Source organism: Podarcis vaucheri (assembly GCF_965113315.1).
Source record: "Podarcis vaucheri genome assembly, chromosome: 3".
NCBI classification, from domain to species: Eukaryota; Metazoa; Chordata; class Lepidosauria; order Squamata; family Lacertidae; genus Podarcis; species Podarcis vaucheri.
The window spans coordinates 27,611,856-27,634,347 of NC_138761.1; the positions used below are offsets into that span (position 1 = coordinate 27,611,856).

General features: G+C 45.1%; 1 protein-coding gene across 2 annotated transcripts in view; it reads left to right on the forward strand.

The window, feature by feature from the left end:
• The window catches only part of RPS6KC1 (ribosomal protein S6 kinase C1), a 102,666-nt gene that overhangs the window by 3,222 nt on the left and 76,952 nt on the right, over window positions 1-22,492 (forward strand). The window contains exons 2-3 of one of the 2 annotated variants that reach the window (XM_082217377.1): window positions 7,293-7,328; window positions 16,396-16,516. In XM_082217377.1, the coding sequence (XP_082073503.1) occupies window positions 7,293-7,328; window positions 16,396-16,516 (157 nt within the window). Of the gene's footprint in view, window positions 1-7,292; window positions 7,329-16,395; window positions 16,517-22,492 lie in introns of those variants that run through there. The other variant, XM_082217378.1, reaches the window with a different exon arrangement.

The following is a 22,492-nucleotide window of genomic DNA, read 5'->3' on the forward strand; positions in this document are numbered from 1 at the left end:
GGAATTTTTTTTTTTCTTGTTCTCCCCCTCTAAAACAAGGTGCGTTCAAGGTACATTCACCAGAGCTTGTGGGGCTGGCGGTGGGGGGAAGCACTGCTTTCCCCCACCGCCAGCCTCAAAGATCCCTGAAGCCTTCGGAGCGCAGCGCCCCGCTGCCCTGGAGAGGTTTGCGCGCAGCCGTCCCCAAGCTAGAGCAGCGAGACGGAGCCCTCCGTCTCACTGTTCTGGCTTGGGAACAGCCTTGCTAGCTTCTGCAGGAGAGTGGGGTGAAGGCAGCCCGCTGCCCTACAGAGGTTTGCGTGCAGCCGTCCCCAAGCTAGAGCAGCGAGATGGAGCCCTCCGTCTCGCTGTTCTGGCTTGGGAACAGCCTTGCTAGCTTCTGCAGGACAGCGGGGTGAAGGCACTGTCCCCAAGCTAGAGCAGCGAGACGGAGCGCTCCGCAGTGCTCCGTCTTCCTGTTCTGGCTTTGGGCTTAGCGGCGCAGCCTGCATTCGCTCTATAGGACGCACACACATTTCCCCTTAATTTTTGGAGGGGGAAATGTGCGTCCTATAGAACGAAAAATACGGTAGCTTTCTTTTATCTGCTCTGCTCCTCCTAACATTCACCAGCCTGCTACTATCAAAAGTGCACTGGTTTAACAAACATTTAAACTCTAGTTATAACTGCCTCTACTTTTTGCATCTTGGTGCCCATTTGACTCCTACCTTATAATTTTTCTCCTTTTATACAGTACATGCCAACTAAGATTTCGCTTTGTGCATCTGGGGATGTGGGCTTCAGCCCATGATTGTGTTTTGTCCCAAGAAGTTTGTTAGCCTTTAATGTACCACAAGTCTCTTGGGCCACACCCAATCCTACATTTAAAGCCGTGTAATACCACTTTAAACAGTCATAACTCCCCTCCATCCCAGTCCTAGGAACTGTAGTTAGTTAAGGGTGCTGAGTATTGTTAGGAAACTTTTATTCCCAGGGCTTTTATTTTCAGCTGGAACTTTCCGGAACTCAGTTCCGGCACCTCTCAGGTGGCTGCCTTTGCCATTATAAGAGAACAAGGGAAGCATTCATAGTGAGTTCTCGCACCTCTTTTTCTAGAAAAATAGCACTCCTTATTCCCCTCACAAAACTCTGGAAACTGTAGCTCTGTGAGGCGAATCGGGGGTCTCCTAACAATTCCCATCACTCTTAACCAACTGCAGTGTTTTCATTTACAGGTAGGTAGCCGTGTTGGTCTGCCATAGTCAAAATAAAAAAAATTCCTTCCAGTAGCACCTTAAAGACCAACTAAGTTAGTTCTTGGTATGAGCTTTTGTGTGCATGCACACTTCTTCAGATATTCAGTGTTTTCATTGTTGGAAACTGTCCTGGGACCTGGCAGGGGTGATGTTGCTTTCCTGTCATGTTTGCAAACATCTTTGTAACACAGAGTTGGTCTGCCAATGAACCTGGTGCCAGAAGCCAGCTCCCCATAGAGCACGCCTTTGGGGGACCTGTGGTCTTCCATTCTGTGGACGGGACCAAGCCAGCGTCAATGTTGCTGAGATAGGAGTGCAAACATGCTGGGAATGTGGGCCCTGGAGAGCACATATTTGCTTGAAACTCTGTCCTGCCATGTGATACCGAAAATCTTCCTGAGGCAACACATGTAAATAGTAATAATAATAATAATAATAATAATAATAATAATAATAATAATACAGTTCCCAGGATCCCTTGGGGGAAAGCCATAATGGTTAAAAGTGGTATGGTAGTACTTTAAATGTAGGGTGCCCTTTGTTGTCCATTCCTGGTGGTAAATTCCACAGCGCCTTTCTCTCAAGAGATAAGAAAACAGGCTTGTCCAGGAGGATGGTAGATAAGAAAACCCGGCTGTTAAATTTCCAAGACAATTCAGTTACTTCATTGTAAGCCTGAGGTGAAGTGGGGTATATGTGTGCGAGAGAGACAAAGAGGAAGAGGGGCGTAAAGATTGTGCAAGGCATTTGAAATGTAAGCAGTGAAAGCCAGAACTGTTCCACAATTATAGATAAATGCTCTTAAATCAATATATTAAAACCTGCAGGCCCTTTCTCTTTAAGAGAATTGGATTTTAAATGCACTCGCCCAAGCAAGGTTAAAGAAAAGACCCAGCGCACCTGCTCACACCCACGATAACAGTCTCCAAAAGAGGCTGGGATTCCTTTCCTCCCCCTGCTCATTGCATCATGCTCCCTTGGTTTTATTTGGTTCCCGAGTAACCAGAGCAAATGCATCCGAAGCTTCAAATACCAGGGGGATAGTGCTTGTTAAAGTAATGTTGACAACAAGTATCTATGTAAGGTCTCCCCATTTTTGTCACAGAATAGAGCCAGCCAGCAGTACAGAGTTTAGCGCTGGTGGCGCTTGAAGCTGCTGGCATGAACTGAGCTTACATGTCAACATGCTGGAATTGGAGTTAAAACTTTGACGGTAAGCTTCCTTAGAATGCTCTCAGTCTTCTCAGGTTGTATTGTGAAATGAGTGATAATCTGAATCGGCCTTCCTGTGATGGTAGGATTGCTTAGTCTTGGGAATTGTGGACTGCCATTGGTTGAGTTGCTGTGATGTCACCAAAGGGCTATGCAGCCATAGGACAGGCAGCCCAGCATGAAAGCAGATTGGGAGACCTTTAGCAGTTTGAGTTCTAAAGTCCATCAGAGCCTTTGTTGAATTAAACTTTTTAAGTGTGCTGCTTTCTTGCCGTGGGGTACTCGGTTGGTTGAGTGGATGCAGAGAGAAAAAAAATCCCCTGCATTTCCAGGTTCGGCTTGGAGAGATCCCTATCTGAAGCCCTGAAGAGGTGCTACCAATCAGTGTAGACATTACTGATCCAGATGGATGGATGGTCTGACTCTGTATAAGGCAACTTTCTATGCTCCTCTGAGTGGTATTGGAACATTTTAATGACCACTGACCACTCGCTGCAAGTACCACCGAACACTTTCATTAAGAGTTGATTGGAGTTGCCTTAAGGGTACAAAGGTTATTGCCCTGATCCATCACACACAAGCTGCCTGCAGAATTGGGTTTGTCTATAGCCCTTTTCAATTGTTGCTAAAGTGGCAAAAGTTATCAGCTGGGAGTGCGGGGCAGTGGGGTTGATGAATGTACAGTACTAGCTCCGCACCTTTCTTTTCTTTTAAATTGTTTCTATTAAAGATTTTCTTGGGTTTCAAAAGTACGTACAGCATCACTGCTATCAGTTCATAGAGTTCTTTCTAACAGATCATCCAGTCCTCCAAGAAATATGCAAAATAACAAAAAAGGTACTAGAAGCCACTCCAGAACTGGCCCTACTGAATATTTTCCAAGACAATAACACACGCTACAAAGAACTCATAAGCCACCTTCTCTCAGCAGCCAGGGATCACAGAATTGTAGAGTTGGAAGAAGTGGCCACACTGATCATCCTGCAATGCAGAAATATGTTGCCCAATGTGGGGCTTGAACCCATGATTCTGAGTTTAAGAGTCTCATGCTTTACTGACTGAGCTATCCCAGAGGTAGCATCATAGCTGGACACTGGAGGGACCTGTCAGGAGTAAACATGGGCCACTGGTACCAAACTGTATGGGAAACAGTAGGGGACAAACAAAAGATGACGCCTTCACCCCGGTGTGGCTCCCCTTTGTTACGTACACAACAAGACAACAACAGGAGCCCACTGACAGCATATGAATCGATCTTGCTCAGCACTTTTCTTGCCTTCCCAACTTGTGGAAGCTGACCTTCTGAAGCGTGGATCTTACTGTGCTTGTGGAGGTTTCTGTGTTTTAAAATGCTGGGAAATCAGCCTTTAAGAGTGCAGAAGGCTCCCCATTTCATAGAGGAAACCTCCACAATTGGAGGGAGGTGAGAATTGGAGTGGAAAAAGCCCTCGCTTGTGTTAACTCTCTTTAGTAACACCTGAAGAGGATTTGTATAGATCCATACTGAGCATACTGAGGGTATGGGGTTTTTTTTTTTTTGGCCTGCTTTTAAATGGGCTCTTAAGACTACTTTCACCAGACATTTTTTAATTAGAACCTGTGGGCTGATGCATTTTTATCTGCTGTTCCTGGTGTGTGTTGTTGCGGTATTTTACTGGAGTATGTTGTTGTGCATTTTAGCATCCATCTCTATATGCCATTATATCTTTAAAGATTCTGCATGCCACCTTGATTTGGCACAAAAAGGTGGAATATAAATGCCCAAACGAAGAAAGGAATAGCTTGGGACTTTTTAGCTTTAAGAAAAGGTGAATAATAGAATCTTAGAGTTGGAAGGGACCCAAGGGTCATCTAGTCCAACCCCCTGAAATGCAGGAATCTCAGCTAAAGCATCCATAACAGATGGCTATCCAACCTCTGCTTAAGAGACAACATGCTAGAAGTTCAAAAAATTATCTCTGATGTGGAGAAAGTGAATTTAAAAAAAGGCCCCCTCCCCTCATAATATTGGGCTAGCCTTTTTATCACTTGAGCCCTGCAGCCTGTTTGCGGCCTTCTAAGGACTGGGGCATCTAATTAAAGAGCTTGTGGCTCTAAGGTCAAACTGCCTGCATGGAGGTCTCAGACCTGGTATTGGCAGTGAGCACTGGGACCCCAGTAGCTGCCTAAGATTCCAGCTGCTGCTGCTGCTTGTCCTGCATGCAGAACAAAAAACATCATCAGGTTTGTAAGCCCAGAAATGGCGGTTGAGTGAGGTCCCAAATGCAGTAGTCGCTTGGATGCTACTACTCTTTGCGAGTCGAACGTTTTGGCGAACACCACAAATCCGGAAGTGAGTGTTCTGGTTTGCGAACGTTCTTTGGAATCCAAATGTCCGACGGAGCTTACGCAGCTTCTGATTGGCTGCAGGAGCTTCCTGCAGCCAATCAGAAGCCGCACTTTGGTTTCCGAAGGTTTTGAAAGTCAAACAGACTTCCGGAACAGATTCCGTTTGACTTCCAGGGTATGACTGTAAGGAGGACTGGCAATTTAAAATGACAGATTATGCAGAGCTGGCAGGTCTAACAAGTAAAATAAGTATCTGAAGAAGTGTGCATGCACACGAAAGCTTATACTGTACTGTACCTAAAACTACTCAGTTGGTCTCTAAGGTGCTACTTTATAATTTTTAAATTCTTTTAAAAGGATTCTTTTAAAGACTTTCTTAGATCGTATAACTTTTTTGAAGACTTGATTCTTTTAAGGGAGTTTTTAGGTTTTTAAGAAGAGTCTTTTAAACTATCTGTCAGAGCTGCCCGAGGTCCCAGCTCACAAAGGACCCACGCCGGTTCGTTGTTATATACAAAAGTCTTTATTGAAGTTCAGTTCTGCTTTCACAGCCGCAGCGCGCAGCTCTACGTCCGAAACTCTAGACCGCTGAAGCTCCATCTGAATCTCCTCCCCCCAGACACCAGTTTAAGACTCTGGCCTTGCTCCACCTCTTCCTTTGCTCTTTCCTCCTCTGGTTCCGCCCGTCCGCTGGTGTCTTGCCGCTCCTAGACTCTTCTGACGCTGAGTCCCCTGAATCTTCCCCCTGCCTCTGGCGGGCTTTAGGACCTGGTTCCCAATCCGGGTTTTCTGCTGTCTTACACGCCTGTACATTCGAACTCGGCGCGAGCGCCCAGCCGGCAACCTTCCTCCTGACCGTTACACTGCTCCTGTCACTGCTTCCCCCTTTGGGGGGGCTAGCTGGACCTGACCTCCCCTCCGTTCCCCCACTCTCCGATAGAGGCGTGGTCAGCCCTGACTCATCTTCTCTCCCTGCTGGAGGAGACGCTGGCCCTGACACATGGGACTCTTCCCCCCCCCACTACGCTCTGGTGGGGAAGCTGGTCCTGATCTCCCGCTGCTGCTTTGGGAGTCCCCGCTGGCCCCTTGTTTCTGGTGCGTCCCCCCTGGGACCCCCCTTGCCCTGACCATCGGTGCCTCCTTCTGGGAATCTTCCGATCCGCTGGAGAAGCTCATGGAATCTCTCGGGTCACTGTCATACTCCCCTACGCTGCCCTCAGATTCTTCCCCTTCACTCTCCATTTCCTTCCTCCCCTGTGCCTCTGTTCCTGAGCCCCTGACACTATCTTTTTAAAGAATTGTTTTAATTTATTTTGACTACGGCAGACCAACCCAGCTACCTACTTGAATCAAGTAAAATAAGAGAACAAGAAGATGAATAGAAAATTTTTGTGTCGTATCTGAAAAACAACTGTAAACATGTGAAAATGTTAGTAGGATTAAGGTAATAGGGGAGTTAAATGGCTGTGCAAGAATATGCTGGAAGGGGAAGAAGGGAAGTTGTGAATGAGAATGGAAATCGGTTTATTTTAAAGGAAGATATAAATGTGGAAATGTTTCTTTTAATGTGAATGTGGTTTTGAAAAAAATGTAACATTGAAAAATATAAATAATTTTTTTAAAAAGAAAAGAAAAACTTAAGTAGGTTCCAGTGTATGCATTCAGGCTGGTTGGTTTGTTTCACCTACAGTGCATGCCCCCTTTTACCTGCAGTCTTTATTTTGGTTGTTCTTCCATCCAGCAGGAAAGACCAGACGGAGACATTTCCAGCTTTAGTAATTCAGCAGGTGACTTTTGGATGCTTTCTAGGGTGTACTTTCTGTTCGTATCAGGCAATGCTGAGGTCTTGGCCTGCTTGTCTTGTGAACTGACGATGCACCTTAGAATATTCCCTAGAATATGGTACCGTGCAGGGAGCTTCTGTGTTAAGACACACAGGGGCTTATTAGTAGATTGGTGTGGGGGAAAGTTGAAAATTGCTGATGAAGAGGGAAAGAAGGAGGATGAAGAGGAAAAAGAGGTTTCTTTTCTTATCGTGCGGTTGAATTCCATTGTTTAATGACTTGCCTTTCTGTTCCCTTGTACTTCTGCATTTTTGCCTACAGTACAAAAATACGCTGAATGTTGAGTTGTAAATGGTATGTTATTTTGAAGACAGTTTGCAAAAACAACACACCCTGAGAGTAATAGGACTGGGTGCTTTTGCCCTGCCTTGCATTGTATCAGGATGTTCTCATACGGTCTGAAGTGCATTTAATTCATTCTGCATAGGCGTCAGCTGCACTCTATGGGACTCACATGAATTTGTTTCTACGTGTATAAACCCCTCTGCAGATATGATGCTGGAATGTGTGGATATCAAGACTGGGATGGATGAGTGTAATCCTAATCAAGCATAGCCCCAAAGAAAGAGTTTTGAAAAATCAATATTAGATCATTGGGCGCTTTTGCGTGATCTCTCTGTGTCTCTCGTTAACAAATTCAAGCACTGACAGGGCCTTTGCTTTTGTTTTCCAGATTGTTTCTCGAAAAAATCCAGAAGATGTCCAAGAGGTAAACTTTTTTTTTTAAAAGCATCTTTGGTTCTAGCATAGGTATGGCACAAACTGTTCTGTCTTTTTATATTGCGAAATAGAGCAAGTAAGTTCTGTTCCTGTTTTAGTGACTAGATTGGCAATTGATGGCTAATCTTGTTTCTGCTGCCTCAGTCGGTCATTTGCTCACATGCTAAGTCTAGGGACCTCCTGTGCAGGTGTGCATACACCTCCACATGTACACACACACACACACACACACGTTCCTCATCATCTATCTGATATTTGAAAGAGAGACCTAATGGATTGTTAAGGAAATGGATAGCAATGCACTTTTCTCTTTCAAGCTACCATTGTGTAATTAGCACAGTTCTAATTAAATTAGTGAGGTCCTCAGTCCTACCTTGGGTGTGTTACCTACCCAACATAACTGTGAACTCCTGGTGGCCATGAAACTTTGCCCAAAATGACAAATACAGTTCACACACACACACACACACACACACACAGAGAGAGAGAGAGAGAGAGAGAGAGAACACAATGCCCAAAGCATAAGCACAGCACCACTTTCTGAAAACATCTTAAGAGTCAGGGAAACTATTTAATAGCCTATCTACAACAAATACCAGAATGATGGATGGAGAATTGGAGAGAGATGTGATCCATAACCATCTGAACACCAGACGGTGAAAGTGATTATGTAAGATTAACAGGATGCAAAACAGAGTTGACAAAAGGAAAAATAAGGGTAGGAAGGTAGGAAACCGTCTTCTCTGACGGGCAGTGGCTCCCTAGAGCCTCAGGTAGAGAAGTCTGTCATATAATTTCCTACTTTTTGTCTGAACATTTCTGGGATGAAATCTGAGATTTTATTCATTCACATCATGTGCTCTACCACTGAGCTATGGCTGCTTTCCCAAGGGAAGCGGAACAATCTAAAATACTTGCAGCTGAGAAAGTCTTCACATAAACCTTCGGGCAAAAGCTTTGATGAGTGGAGGAGGGCTGTTTATGCGAACACAAGCAGGCCAAAGGCCCATTCAGGTCACATGCATGCCATGCAGTTAGGGCACATGGCTTCCCCAGAAAGAATCCTGGGCACTGTATTTTCTTAAGGGTGCTGGGTTTGTCCCTCTGTGAGGAATAAACTACACTTCCCATGATTCTTTGGGGGAAACCATGTATGGTGTGGATGTGAAAGCAGTTTAGCATCTTCTTGTCATGGTGACCACATGTGCATCTGCATATGTGAAGCCTGCAACAGAACCCAAGTCCTGCTTGCAGCAACTGGCATACAGAAGCATACTGCCTTTGACAGTGAAGGCAGAACATAGCAATCATGGCTAGTAGCCACTGATAGCTTTATCCTCCAAGCATAGGCCAGGAGGCCTGAGGCTGTGAACAGAGCAATATAATTCCACTTGTGAAGTTTTGGGGTGGGAGATGCTCAGCCCCCGTACTGCTGAAGTGCTCACCCGGCTGCAGGAAACAGAAGAACCAATGTTTCTCAATCTTTCTTGCCACATTCCTCATGCAAGGCTTCTGCCCGACACGTTTTGCATGAGAAAGACACGTTCTCTTTAGATCGAAAGCTGTTTCTGCACGCGAAGTAGACTTCTGGGCATGATGCAAGAAATCAGCATGTAGGAAGGTGCAGGCAGAATCAGACAAGAGGGACTGAAAAGAGCAGATGGGTCTGTAGGCAGAGGGGTGAGTGAGAAAGGGTGGGTAAGGTCAAGGAGAGTTGGGAGTGCTTAACACAAGGTTCTGGCAGTATGCTGGCAGTAGAGACTTAGTGAGAATAAAGTGGGTATGATTTCAGTGAGATGGGATTCTAGCAGAGGCATTTTGAAATGATGAAAGAGGGTGGAAGGGAAAGTTGGGAAGATGGTCAGGGTAGATATATCACAAAGCCTTCTCGCTTGTGGCTTCTACAGTATATTTAATATTTCAAAATAAGATCTTTGCCATAATGAAAGATGCATTATGCACTCCCACTTCACCCACAGTCTAGAAATACAGTGGTACCTCGCAAGACGAACGCCTCGCAAGACGGAAAACCCGCTAGACAAAAGGGTTTTCCGTTTTGGAGGCGCTTCGCGAGACGAATTTCCCTATGGGCTTGCTTCGCAAGACGACAGCCCAGAGGGAAATATCCGGGACAGCAGGGAAGCACAGCGCGTCTTCCCCACTGTCCTCAGACCTCCTCCGAAGCCGGGTGGCGGGGCGGGAACGCCTCCTCCCGCCGCCGCCGGGCTTCGGAACGATGCTCCAAAGCCGGGCGGCGGGGAGGGAACACCTTCTGAAGGCGGGGGCGAAAGTCTTTGCTCCCCCCTGCCTGCCTGTCCCGGAGGGCTTTTGAAGGCAGGCGGGGGGGGGGAGCAAAGACTTTCGCCCCCCGCCCGCCTTCAGAAGAGGTCCAGGACCTCTTCTGAAGGCGGGCGGGGGGCAAAAGTCTTTGTCCCCCCTGCCTGCCTTCCCAGGGGCTTTTAAATCGCCCCTGACAGCGGAGAGGTCCTCCGCTGTCCCGGGGTTTTTTAAAATGCTGGGGGTGGGAAGAAAAGCCCTTGTCCCCCCCCCAGCCTTCAGAAGAGGTCCGGGGACAGACTGTCCCCGGACCTCGTCTGAAGGCGGTTTCCCTAGGAACGCATTAATTGATTTTCAATGCATTCCTATGGGAAACCATGCATCGCAAGACGAAAAACTCGCAAGACGAAGAGACTTGCGGAACAAATTAATTTCGTCTTGTGAGGCACCACTGTAAAACATTTTTTCATAGACTCAGTTGGTTCACCTATTTATAGCAAATTTAGTAAAATCTATCATCTATATCTATCTATCTATCTATCTATCTATCTATCTATCTATCTATCATCTATCTATCATCTATCTATATCTATCTCTATCTCTATCATCTATCTATCATCATCATCAACAACAACAACTATCATCTATCTATCAGCGAGGGAAATTTGAACTTGAAACAACCTGATTGATTTTGACAGTCCTTGGATATGGATCATTGAGTAAGAACAAATATAAAAATGGATTAATTACAGAAACATTATCCCAGTACTGTCACATTGTTTGCTTCCTACTTTCTGTGTGCAAGGGTAAAACCAAGTTGCCAAATCTTTTCCTTGTTTGCCCAGTGGAGGGTGGAGAACCTGCAGCCTTCATAGATGTTGCTGGACTCCAAATTCTATAATGCCTGGCCCAGTGGTCATGCCGGCTTGACCTGATGGGAGTCGGAGCCCAACAGAATCTGAAGGGCCACAAGTTCTCCATCCCTGCATCGATCACAATCTTTCTCAGACCTTTTCTATTTCACCTTTACGTCTGTGACAAAGGCAGACCAGCAAATGAACTCTCTTCCAGATTTGCCTTCTTCTAGTTTGTAACTTGTTGTTCACCTTTTCCAAGGAGGATCCTGAACTGGAAATAACCTGTGAAAACAGGTTGCCATTATCATCTTCCTAAAAAGAGGAGCCTGCTGGATTGAGCCAATGGCCCATCTAGTCCGGCCCCCTGTTCTCACAGGGGCCAACCAGATGCCTGTGGAAAACCCAGAAGCAGGACCTGAGCACAAGAGCACGCTCTGCCTCCTGCGTTTTCCAGGAACTGGTTTCAGATGCGTTATTGCCTCTGACTATGGAGGCAGAGCATAGCCGCCATTTTGTCAGACTAGCCATAAGTGTTACATTCACGAGGCACACCGTGGCCTGGTTCACACATCCCATTAAACCATAGTTAAAATACACAAGCCATGGTCTGGCTTGCCACATCATCTGAACCTGGGCTCTTGGTTTGTTTCTCTCTAGACAAACTATAAGCGGAAGATAAAGTTTGTTTTCGGCTTGCCACTTGTGGTTTATCTGGAGGAAAGAAACCACAAGCTTGGGTTTGGATGACACAACTAGTCTGACTTTGGGTTGCTTTTCAGAAGCAGGTCAGATCCTGCTTGTGGGCTTCCCATAGACACCTGCTTGTCCACTGTGAGTGCAGGATGTTGCATAATATGGGGCTTTGGCCTGATGCACCAGGGCTTTTCTTATCTTCTTATGATATGTCATTGTAAGTTTATCAGCCATTGTAAGTTTACTTTCTGTTGCTGTTCTACAATCCCCAAACCTTGACATTTCTCCAGGGCTTTATTAACAAAGCATAGTAATGCATTTCCTTTCTGGGCCTTAATGGTTTCTGAAAGTGCAAACACTAAGGTGGCCATACATGGTAAATCACCAGGGAGTTTTAATTTATATAGATGCGGAAGGCAGATAATAATGCTGGTATACCAAAAGCATTTGTTTGCAGCAGCAAATGCTGCTGATGTCAAAGTTTGCAGCAGTTGACTGTAAGACATTCACTATTTCAGACTGATGCCTAAACCTTTCTCTGCATGAAATAAAATTACTTTTCAAGCGGGTTTGGCTTAATGTCTTGTGTGAGCCAGTTCATTGCACAGGCTCTGTTTTAAACAGAGATGTGATTCCGGTGGGATTCCCCCATCCCATTAATCTGTTGGAAATGGAAACAAGACCTACTGTTTCAGGGGTGGTGAACCTTTTTCAGCTCAAGGGCTGCTTTCCCTTCTAGGTAACACTGAGGGCCACGGGTCTGTGCTAAGTGGAGCTAGGAGCAAATGCTAATTTACTCACACATCCCACTCTAACCCCCCCATGTAGGCAAGGAGGAAGCACTTATCAGAGTTCAAATACACATTGTAGCCTGGCAAAAGCACTCAAGGGGGACTCAAAGTATGACCAGGGAGGGATGTGGCCTTGGGAGAGTCCTGAGGGCAAGATAGAAAAGCCTAGAGGCCTTCATTTGGCTTAGGGCCTCTTCTATGTTCTTAAAGCAGCAACAACAGCACACATAATTTATAATTTTGGAGCCATTAGTGTCTTTTGCTTCCAAACAGTTGTTCACGTGTAAACTTTGGCCCAGGTACAGGGTGAAATGCGCTGTTCGCTGTCAGAAAAGAACCTGCCATTTGTCCATATGGAATGTCTGACTTCCAAACTTGGAGATGAGGGAAATTATCTGGCAAATAGATAGTGCAATTGTGTTTAAATTGTTTTGTTTGATTGCCAGTTGGCTTTGCTTAAAGCTAGTATTATGTGCAGTATATTTTAAAATATATATTACATAATAAATAACAATAACAACAATAACAATAACAATAAATGAACCATGATCATCCAGATTTTATTCTTAGGGTTAGAAGTGTCAAGACCTGGAAAGAACACTATCTCCCTTTCTGTTTTTTCCAATTCTTTGGAGAGAAAAAAGCAAGCTAAAAACCACATTGCCAATTGCCACTGGAAAGAGGCAACACAATCTGCAAGGCATTGAGGCCCTCAGCTATGTTTAGTTGGTGTGTCCTGGTGTTTGCCGGGTCCTGCTCAGTCTGCTCCTGATTATTGCTCTAGAAAAAGGAACAGTCCACTTCAGATCTTCTGAATTAGCACTGAGTTTTCTCACCAGAAAGCCTATTCTTAATTTGAATAATGTTGCAATTTGAGTAGCCCAGCAGCTTCTATGTCCAGTTGCTTTCAGAAAATTCTTAACCACGGGCAATTTAAGTGGATGGCTATTTAGAACTTTGTGGCAGGGCCGTCTTGAGAGGAAGGACAAGATGGCGGCCATCTCCATTTCTCCTACAGAAAGTGACTGGACTGGAAGTAACAGTAAACAGTAAACACTGACACTTCCACCACACCTGAGGGTGGCAAGTTAGCTTAAGGGGTGCAGGGCTGGCTGTGTGGCACACATCCCTCTGCCCCCAGCAGAAGGGGGCTTTTCTGATGCTCCTCATACACTTCAGTACCTGCCACCTGAGGCAGCTTCCTCACCTTGCCCTATAGTAGGGCTAGCCCTCTCTGGTAAAGTGGCAGGAGCTTTAAAGGGATGAGTCTTGATGTAAATCTTTGAGGTGAATGGCTTTCCTCAGAGTAAGAACCTTCCATGATTCACTTTGCAGTGAATTTGGGTCATTGTATTTGCTCTCTTCAACACCTTATCAATTTTATCTATCCCCTCCACCTTTACCATAAGAATTGGCAAATGTTTCTTGTTTTCATCTTAACTAAAGAGCTGCTCTGGTTTCTTAATTTTTTCATTCCAGCAAAAATGTTATAACTAGGTGGAATAGGCACAGACCACATATTCTTAGCATATCATTATTTTTAGTGGTGGATTTTCTGTTTCTGTTCTTGTGGGTGGACATTATTCTTCTCCCTTTCATTTCACTTTTGGTTGCTGTTAAAGAAATACAAGAAGACAGAACCCTTTTGCCATGCTTAGCATTCCTTGTAGCACCCTCCTCTTCTGCTGTAATCATCCGCTCGAAGATGTTAGTTTGCTACATAACTGCTGCAAATGAGGCTGAGGTTTTGAACCAAGGGGTGGCAAAGGGCCATAGTAGCTGGTTGTTGTTCCTTAATGCTTCAGTGGTCAATCTGTGCCAGCCACCATTTTTGTTAGGGGTTAATGGTCTGCAGTATGGACAGGGCCCAAACCCAAAGTGGATGGGACCAAGGCATACAGGTGTGCAGACATAGGCACACACATGTACACACACATAGATTTTGAAACAAAGTTGGCTGACGACCGAAGCGTTTTGGGATGCTGTGTGCCCCTCTCTGAGCTTCTAATTTAGATGTAGTGACTTCACTTCCCTTGGGGCCAGCCCAATGCATTCTGCCACCTGAGGCAAAGGACAAGATACACCCCTCCAAACAAAATTCTGTGCGCAGAATCCAGCTGGACCGGCAGCTGAATCTTACTTCAGCAGTAGTGGAGGACAGCGGCAAAGGGGGCAAAGGCATATCTCTGTCTCTTGATACTTTGCCACCACTGCCCAACCACCTGGTGCCTGAAGCAGCTGCCTCACTCTGTCTAATGCTGGGACGTCCAACTCCCAATAGACCGTGATCCACTCACAGTATAAAAAAACTGGCAGTGATCTACCCATTGTCGTTGGATGGACCTCAGTGGTTGAGAGCTTTTTTTAGGAAGCCAAAGTTCTTGTGCTTTTGGGGGGAGGCCAAAGTTGTTGAGCTTTTAGGGGAGGCGAAGTACCGTAGATCACTGAGGAGCCAGAGATCTACCAGGAACACCCCACAATCTACCAGTACATCATGATCTACCTGTTGGGCATGCCTGGTTTAACGGAAGGGCTGTCGCTGGCCGTGCTGCCAAGAGTGCCAAACTGTTTGCCTCCAACTATGGGTGACTGCAAGGGTGGGGGTTGGCAACACGGGCTGTTGCCCCTTCAGCAGTTAACTGTAACCTCCGGATTCCAAGCTTTCGGTTTTATTTTGTTTTTCAAAAAGAGTGTTTTCTATCATTTGTAGAGATAGCATTTGTAGGACCCTTGTACCTATGGGGCCGCCTCTCCTGGTATGTCCCACGGAGGACCTTACGGTCTTCAAACCAAAACATCTTGGAGGTCCCGGGCCACAGGGAGGTTAGGCTGGCCTCAACCAGAGTCAGGGCTTTTTTGGCTGTGGCCCCAATCTGGTGGAACGCTCTGTCACAAGAGACTAGGGCCCTGCGGAACTTGACATCTTTCCGCAGGGCCTGCAAGACAGAGCTGTTCCACCAGGCCTTTGGCCAAGGCACAGTCTGACCCCCTCCTTTGGTAATCCTCACAGAACTCTAGCCCAATGGTTGCCATTAATCTGATTTTGAATTGATTTTAGAATGAATTGATTTTAGAATGCTGTGTTTATATTTGTAAGTAAAACAGATATTACAGAATGCTGCAAATCCACATTGATCTTTCCTTCGAAAGGAAGTCACATTCCCAGGTTAGCGCTATGCCTGGGACTTCTTCCTGCCCAGCAAAGTGAGGAGCCTGTGATAGTATAAAGTAAAATTTATATAGGCAACCTGAAATCATTTTATGTGTCCTGGGGGTGTCTTTTCCTGGCGTTCTTCAGCCCATGTTTATACATGTTGCATAATGTTTGAGCTGCAAAAGAGGAGCTGAGAGAAGGGCTGTAGTTCAGTGGTAGAGCCTTCCTTGCTTGCCAAAAGTCCCGGGTTCAAATCCCTGACATTTTCATGTAGGACTGGACAAGAAATGTTGGGCCCCTCCAGACTTCTGGTTTTTGTGTGTCTTTGTTTTGCGGGTTTATTCTGCAGCATGTCATTGATTTAATAATAGAGTGTTGGGGTGGATTTCTACTGGATAGTCCATGCATCCTTCTGCTTTATTTGTTGCTTTGCAATGCTCCCGCAATGTTACTGCTACTATTGCTGTTCGGAGGGGCACCTTTGAGTTATTATAGTGCAACAAAAGCGAGACACACACCTGTGGGGATGTTCATGATATAAAAAGTCACAGGATTTTAGCAGGAAGCTGCAGGAGATGCACGTACTGGGAATGAGGCAACATGTCTGCCTTGAAACCTTTGCAGGTGCAAATAGTATTGAAAGTAAGGTTGTGTATAACTGCCCTGATGCCACAAATCACAGAATCACAGAATTGATCAGCTAGTCCAACCCCCTGCAATGTAGGAATCTTTCACCCAACGTGGTGCTCGAACCCAAGACCCTGAGATTAAAAATTTCATGCTCTGCTGACTGTGCTGTAATCATGAATGCACAATACAAAGCAAATTGAAATGGGGGGGGGGGACTGTCCCGAAAACCTGCAGAACTGCTGCCACTCAGTGTAGTAGACAATACTAAGGTAGATAGACCGGTGGTCTGACTCAGTATAAAGTAGCTTTCTTCTATTAACCCAAATCCACAAATGCCCTTTCGGTTGATTGGGGTGGAAATTGCTTAAGTTCAAGCACAGCAGCTGCTTGTGTAGTTTAAGTAGTTTATGGACTGCCTTGGAGATTAATTGTTGCTTAATATATTGGCTGAACGATACTTCGCAGGGATGCGGGTGGGTGTACAGCAAGGGCAAGATTTGATTAATTGCTGCAGTTAAAGAGTTTAGTGACTTTTAAAAAGATCTCATAGGGCACGTATAATGCGCTACTGTGTTGGTTTCTGCCATTCTTGGTAAATGCTCAATTAGCAGGAATGATTGCCTCATGGGTGTTTGTTTTCTGTTTTCACTTCAGATAGTCGTTTGGAAGAGATACAGTGACTTTAAGAAATTGCACAAAGAACTCTGGCAGATTCATAAACACTTATTCAGGCATACAGAATTGTTTCCTCCTTTTGCTAAAGCAATAGTATTTGGTAAGCATATACTGTATACTTTTTTTTTAATTTGCTAAAATCATTTGGGAATGATTGGTGAATAAATCTGTGGATTTTCAGAGTTCTGTATTGTGCTAGCATTGTTTTGATTCTGCCAAAAGCAACATAGTAACTGAAGTATATTGTGTGTGATCAGTTTAATAATAATAATAATAATAATAATAATACCCCACCCATCTGGCTGGATTTCCCCAGCCACTCTTTTAAACACTAGCAACTGGTATTACATAAGGAAACAAAAACCCACAAACCTCTCCTCACCCCCTACACTTGGTCTATAACACGTGTTAAGTTTTATTAGTGACTGTAGAAACTTAGACATAAATGATAGTGCAGATCTGCAAACTTTGCAGGGAGACACTTCTGTGGATTCGGTGTAGACCCAACACTACCTAATATTTTATTTCATATGTAATATTTTATTTCATATTTTCATATCCCGGAGTTCCTTAAGCCTTTCTTATTACTTCCTTCATTTGTGCAGATTCCCCCCCCCCTTTTATTTTTGAAATGCACCAAGGCTTAGCCGTTAACCATAATTTCTTCATGTGTTTTTTAATAACCATGGGGTTAGCTCCAAACCACAGTTGGCTGTTGTGCTGATCTGTGAGTTCAGATAACTGTGGTTAGTCATGTATTAGCTCTGAAAAATTATTAGGAAAGGGAAATCTCATGGGCTTGAGGCTGCAAAGCATTCCTGGTATTATAACCCCAATTGCACGGAAAGGGCTTCTATACTTCCAAGTGTGATTATCTTCTTAAAAATAAGAAATTTTAGTATTTTGCCCGTGTTAGGGCAGAGGGGGCTCACCTGGTGGGTCAGAGCCGCAGTGTTAGCTTCCTGGCGGCAGGGTTGCTGCAGCTTACCAGAGAAGATTGGGAGGGTGGCACGGTGCAAATGCACTTGTGGAGTGCCGGATTGACTTCACCACTGCCCTCACACACTGCACTGACCTCTCTGCTACCTCCTCTTCCCAGTAAGTGACAGCAATGCTGGAGTCAGAAAGCTACCATTGTGGCTCTGCCCGACTGGGTGAGCTGCTGTTGAATTAGAGGTGGCAAACATGGTGCCTTTCAGATGTTGTTGGACTGCAACACACATCTTCATTGTCAGGTCACCCTGGCTGGGACTGATGGGAGTTGGAGCCCAACATAATCTGAAGGTCACTTTGTTGGCCGCCCTTGTACTAAATTAAACAAGAGAGGAATTGCTAGGACAAAGCAACCATAATAAGAGAGAGCTAGCTAGGTCTCACAACTTCTGCTAGCACCAAGAAGGAGCCTTGTATCAGGCTGCAGAAAGGCTTTCTTTCCTTTGAGCTTTGCAGTTTCTCTGGGTTTCTCCGTTGCAGAATAACACATTGGCCCAGACTGAATGGTTTTTTTTGCGATGCTCATGCCGTGCCTAGAACAGGATTAGGCCACACTTGGCTACCGAATTGCCACAGAGCATTAAGTTTTTATAAAGCTCAAGGACATGATGCTGACGTGCCCAAAAGACTTGGGAAGTAGAGGGGGGTGGCCAATGTATTTCTATAATGTAAAAGTCATCCTGGTTAGTATACAGAGCTGCTGAGCAAGTGGTCCAAAAGCAAGCGACAAAATTATTGCATCACTAAAGTGGCAGGCAGCTGTGATGTTTGAAATACATGCACCAGGGCTTCCCCAGTTTCTTATTGCTATTGCACCTCTTCCTGCTGAATGCAAAGGCCATGTTCATGGTGGGGACCATAGTTCAGTAGAAGAGAACCTGGTGCTATCTTTGCAATCTTCTGTCAGGTAGCAGTGAGATGAATCACCTCTGTGCCACACTCAGTGGAGGCTTAAAGGTAGCAAGCTGAGGACCCACTTAGAAATATGCCATATGTGCAAATAATGATGCCGCCCATCAAACTATATTCGTTATTAGGGACTACGCTTTTGCTCTCTTTGCTCACCAACCCCACCTGCCCCCTACCAAACCCCCCTTGCCAAAGCCACACATACACACACTGTTTCTGCTAGAGCTCCCAAAAGTTCCTCAGTTCACCTGGGCCACCCGCTGTCTTGCTTTTCTCACCAACCCGCCTCTCCTAAGCACCCACTATCTCTGAGGGTGCCTGAGAAAGAAGCCTGCTAGCCTGGAGGTGGGGTGGGTGGGTGGGTGGGTGATAAAGGAGAGAACAAAGCTTCTTTCTCTCCTTCATTTCTCCACCTGCCAATGCCGTGGGAAGTGTGAGAAAGAAGGCTGCCTATTGGCCTGCTTGCCTGCCTCCATCTCCAGTTCCCTCCCTTCTTGCCCACCCCCCATAGCTTGCCTGAGAGCCCAGTTTGTTCTCATGGTGCAGTTCACTGCCCCACCGGTCTGTGGCCAAGTGAGCCGCAGTGTGATAACATTTGTACATTTTCATTACAGTGGTACGTCGGGTTACATACGCTTCAGGTTACAGACTCCGCTAACCCAGAAATAGTACGTCTGGTTAAGAACTTTGCTTCAGGATGAGAACAGAAATCGTGCGCCGGCAGCGGGAGGCCCCATTAGCTAAAGTGGTGCTTCAGGATAAGAATGGTTTCAGGTTAAGAATGGACCTCTGGAATGAATTAAGTACTTAACCCGAGGTACCACTGTATAAACATGTTTGATGATATTAGAGTATGCACTTTCCCATGTATATTTGGCTAAGTTCTCTGCCCCGTGTCAGAAGTTATGTAGCACATGGTTCAGATGATGCAGATATTATATATACACCTGTATACTTTTTATCCTGGCTTTCAATGAAAATACTGATTTTTCAGATGGCCAGCTACACAAAAGTTCTAGAGCATCTCCTGCCTTTTATTCACCTAAAGTTCATTAAAATCAGCCCAGGAGACCCTGACCAACCCCCCCCCCCTTTATTGTTGTGTGGATGGGAGATCCCGAACCTTTTCCCCAGTGACTCTCTCCCTTGGGAATCCCCCCCCCCCAAGAGAGGGACATCTGGCTGGCTTCCTTTTATCATTGATCTTTCAGAGGGTAGACAAAATCTTCCTGCTTAGGATAGCATTCTGATTGCCACATTAGCTGGTGTGATTGTGATTTTTATTTATTTTTTACTGCTTTTTGTAAACTGTGTAAACGAGTTGTTGTGTCAAACTGCTTCATTGTTGTTTATCCATTTATATGATTATGCCAGCCATTGTGAGAGGCATGTGCTGATCATGGAGGGTAGCAGTATTAAAACATTTAAGTTGGCAAGTATTATTCCATCCTACTGGGTACAGTTGGCTGGTAAGGGCAGGTGTATGTAAGTTGCTTTGCGTTGCCTTGGGCAAGGCAAAGCAGCTAACAAATTTAATAAAGAATAAAAATAAGATATGGGGATGCCATTGAAAGTGATTGTTGTTCTCTAAATCCCAGTGAGTTTTTTTGCCTTAAATTTTGAATTAATTGGATAATAATTTAGCCAGTCTGGCACGTATTCTTTCATCTCTTCTAATTTTTTCATTTTTGGTTCTCCTTCTGAAAAATCTAATTGCTCATGGTAGGTACCCCATTTATCCCCCATGTTAATTTTACATTTGCCTTCCAAATCTGAAGTATCAGGGCTCCCTCTCCCCAGAGAAACTTGTGAACTTGGGAATTGGATGAATGCCCTCTTCTTTTTTAATAAAAAAGGTGGGCTTGTTTTTCCAACTGCTGATCCTCAGATAGCCAAAATGGCACCATCTATACCCCAGAGGAAGATGCTGGCAGGCTTGGAGGAGTTTCAAGGTTGGCAGAAGCATAGATCAGCTCAATGAGGACTGATCATGCTCAGGGAGCATGGGATATTGGGTGTCTGTTGGTGGTGGAGGAAGCAGGGAGGGTGGAATGGGGTGTCTTGGAAGAGGTCATGGCTGGCTGGCTGGCTGGTGCTCTGAACAGGAGCACTTGATGTTGCAACATTTTGTTGCAGGTCCCAATTCTCTAATGGAATTTCCAGCATGCTTGTAATAATACAGCAATTCTGAGGAGTTCCCTAAAGGAAGCAATGATGAATAAAACAGTCCCACCCCCCTTCAAACCATCATCTCCTTACCTCCCTGGATGCTTTTATTGAGTTGCATGAGCAAGATTAGAATCCTGGGTAAAATGTGCTCTGAAAGTGGCATTGTTTAATTTCTCTGCTCAAGCAGAGGTTGTAAAATATTCAACGTCATGATTGGGTTTTGTGGGTTTTGGATGTGTGTGTGTGTGTGTTTTTAACAACAGCTTGCATTGGGAACAAGAGTTGGCAAGAGCGAGAGCCCAATAGAAGGGCGGACGAATATTTGGAAGGATGAGAGTAAGACTGGATTGTTTTGCGCATTTGGAATAGTAAAATTAAGGCGATGCGCCTGACAGTTATTGCTCGTTAGTTTTCTCATTTATTTTTTGAAAAAGCAAAAACTAATTCCCCTGCTTTCAAGACATTTTCTAACACAAAATAGGGACGAAAACCTATTGTTAACCTGCTCCTTTGTTCTGTAGACCTTCTCAGTCAGGGATGGTGGGGGTTGGAATCCATTTGGAGGATACCATGTTGGCTAGCCCTGTCTTGGTGTATATATGGAACAGAATATCCACAGAACAATTAACCTAAGTACCCCACGTTGAAAGAAAAGGCTGTAGTGTGGAAGGCAGTGCTGGTTACCACTGGACCAGAGCCCACCAAACATCTGCAGGCCACGTTCATGAACCTAAACACCTTCTCTGAGTGCCAGTCTTGACGTCGCAAGGCAAGTTGTTAAGCCTTCAAAATCTACTAGGGGCCAAGCTGATCTTCCCTTTATGGGAATAATCTCAAAAAGGCAGCCCACTTCCCGCAAGGCTTAGTTCTCTGGGTGATGAGGGAAGCCAGAGTGTGCCCATTTTCCTCTCCTCACCTCCGTAGCAGCACAGAAGCTTGAATAAATGTTTTCTAAATACTTCTGTAGTCCGGAAGAGCTGCTACATTCCTTTCTCTCTGCACCCTGTCCCCCTTTGCAAAATGGGTGGAGAGCTAAGAATTCCCCCGTTCCCACAAAGTTTCAAAGATGGAAAGCCGATGTATTGTTCTTTCGGTGCTGCTACAATAGAGACCTGTGCACCACGGGGTTATAAGAACCCTTTGATGATGAGGAAAGAGTTCATGCTGCTTTCCTGAATTTTGCTTGGAGTTTTCCACCTTCTCCACCGGTTAGACAATGCTGGCACAGAGCATGGAAACCAAAAGTTAATGACAATAGACCCAGCTGCTCAGCTTTCTTTGATCTTCGGTCCTGCTCCCAGATCTGACTCCAGCAAAGTAACTTACAACCCCGTACGCTCAACTCAAAAGTGAGTGCCGCTGAGTTACTCCTAAGTGTGCGTGTCAGAGGGTAGCCTTAACCAGTATTTTAAATTCCTGTTCCCCTTCCTTGTGAGGCTCTCTCCAAGTGGCTTTTGAATGATTACAAATGTTACATGAAAGATCCTTTCCCTCTACAACTTGATCTCTACAGCTCACGCCAGCCCCAGCCAGAATGGCCAATGCTGAGGAATAGTGGGAGTTCGTGGTGTCACAACATCTGCAGGGTACCACATTGGCTGCTCCTGCTTTATTCATTCATTGAAGAGACAGCTAATACACAATGACAAACAGTGATCCTAGTCAATGTGGCACAGAGCAATAATGCATCTCTCTCACTCAGAGCCAATAGTCCTCTTAAAAACCCCAGACTCTACAACTTTTCTAAATGGCCGAAGTGTAACTGGCGTAGTCTTTTATATCTGACCCGTGTTAGAAAGTCAGATATAAAAACGAGGCGCCAAATGGCTCCTAAAACCAAGGTTTCAGTCGCCAAAACCAAATGTTTAGTTGCCCTTTTGGGGCAAGCTGGCTGTAAAGTCTTATTTTTCAAATGATGGACTGACTGTGATTGATTCTCAGTTAAACATCTGGCTAGTTCAGATTACTGGTGATCAGGGATGATGGGAGTTGTAGTGCAACAACA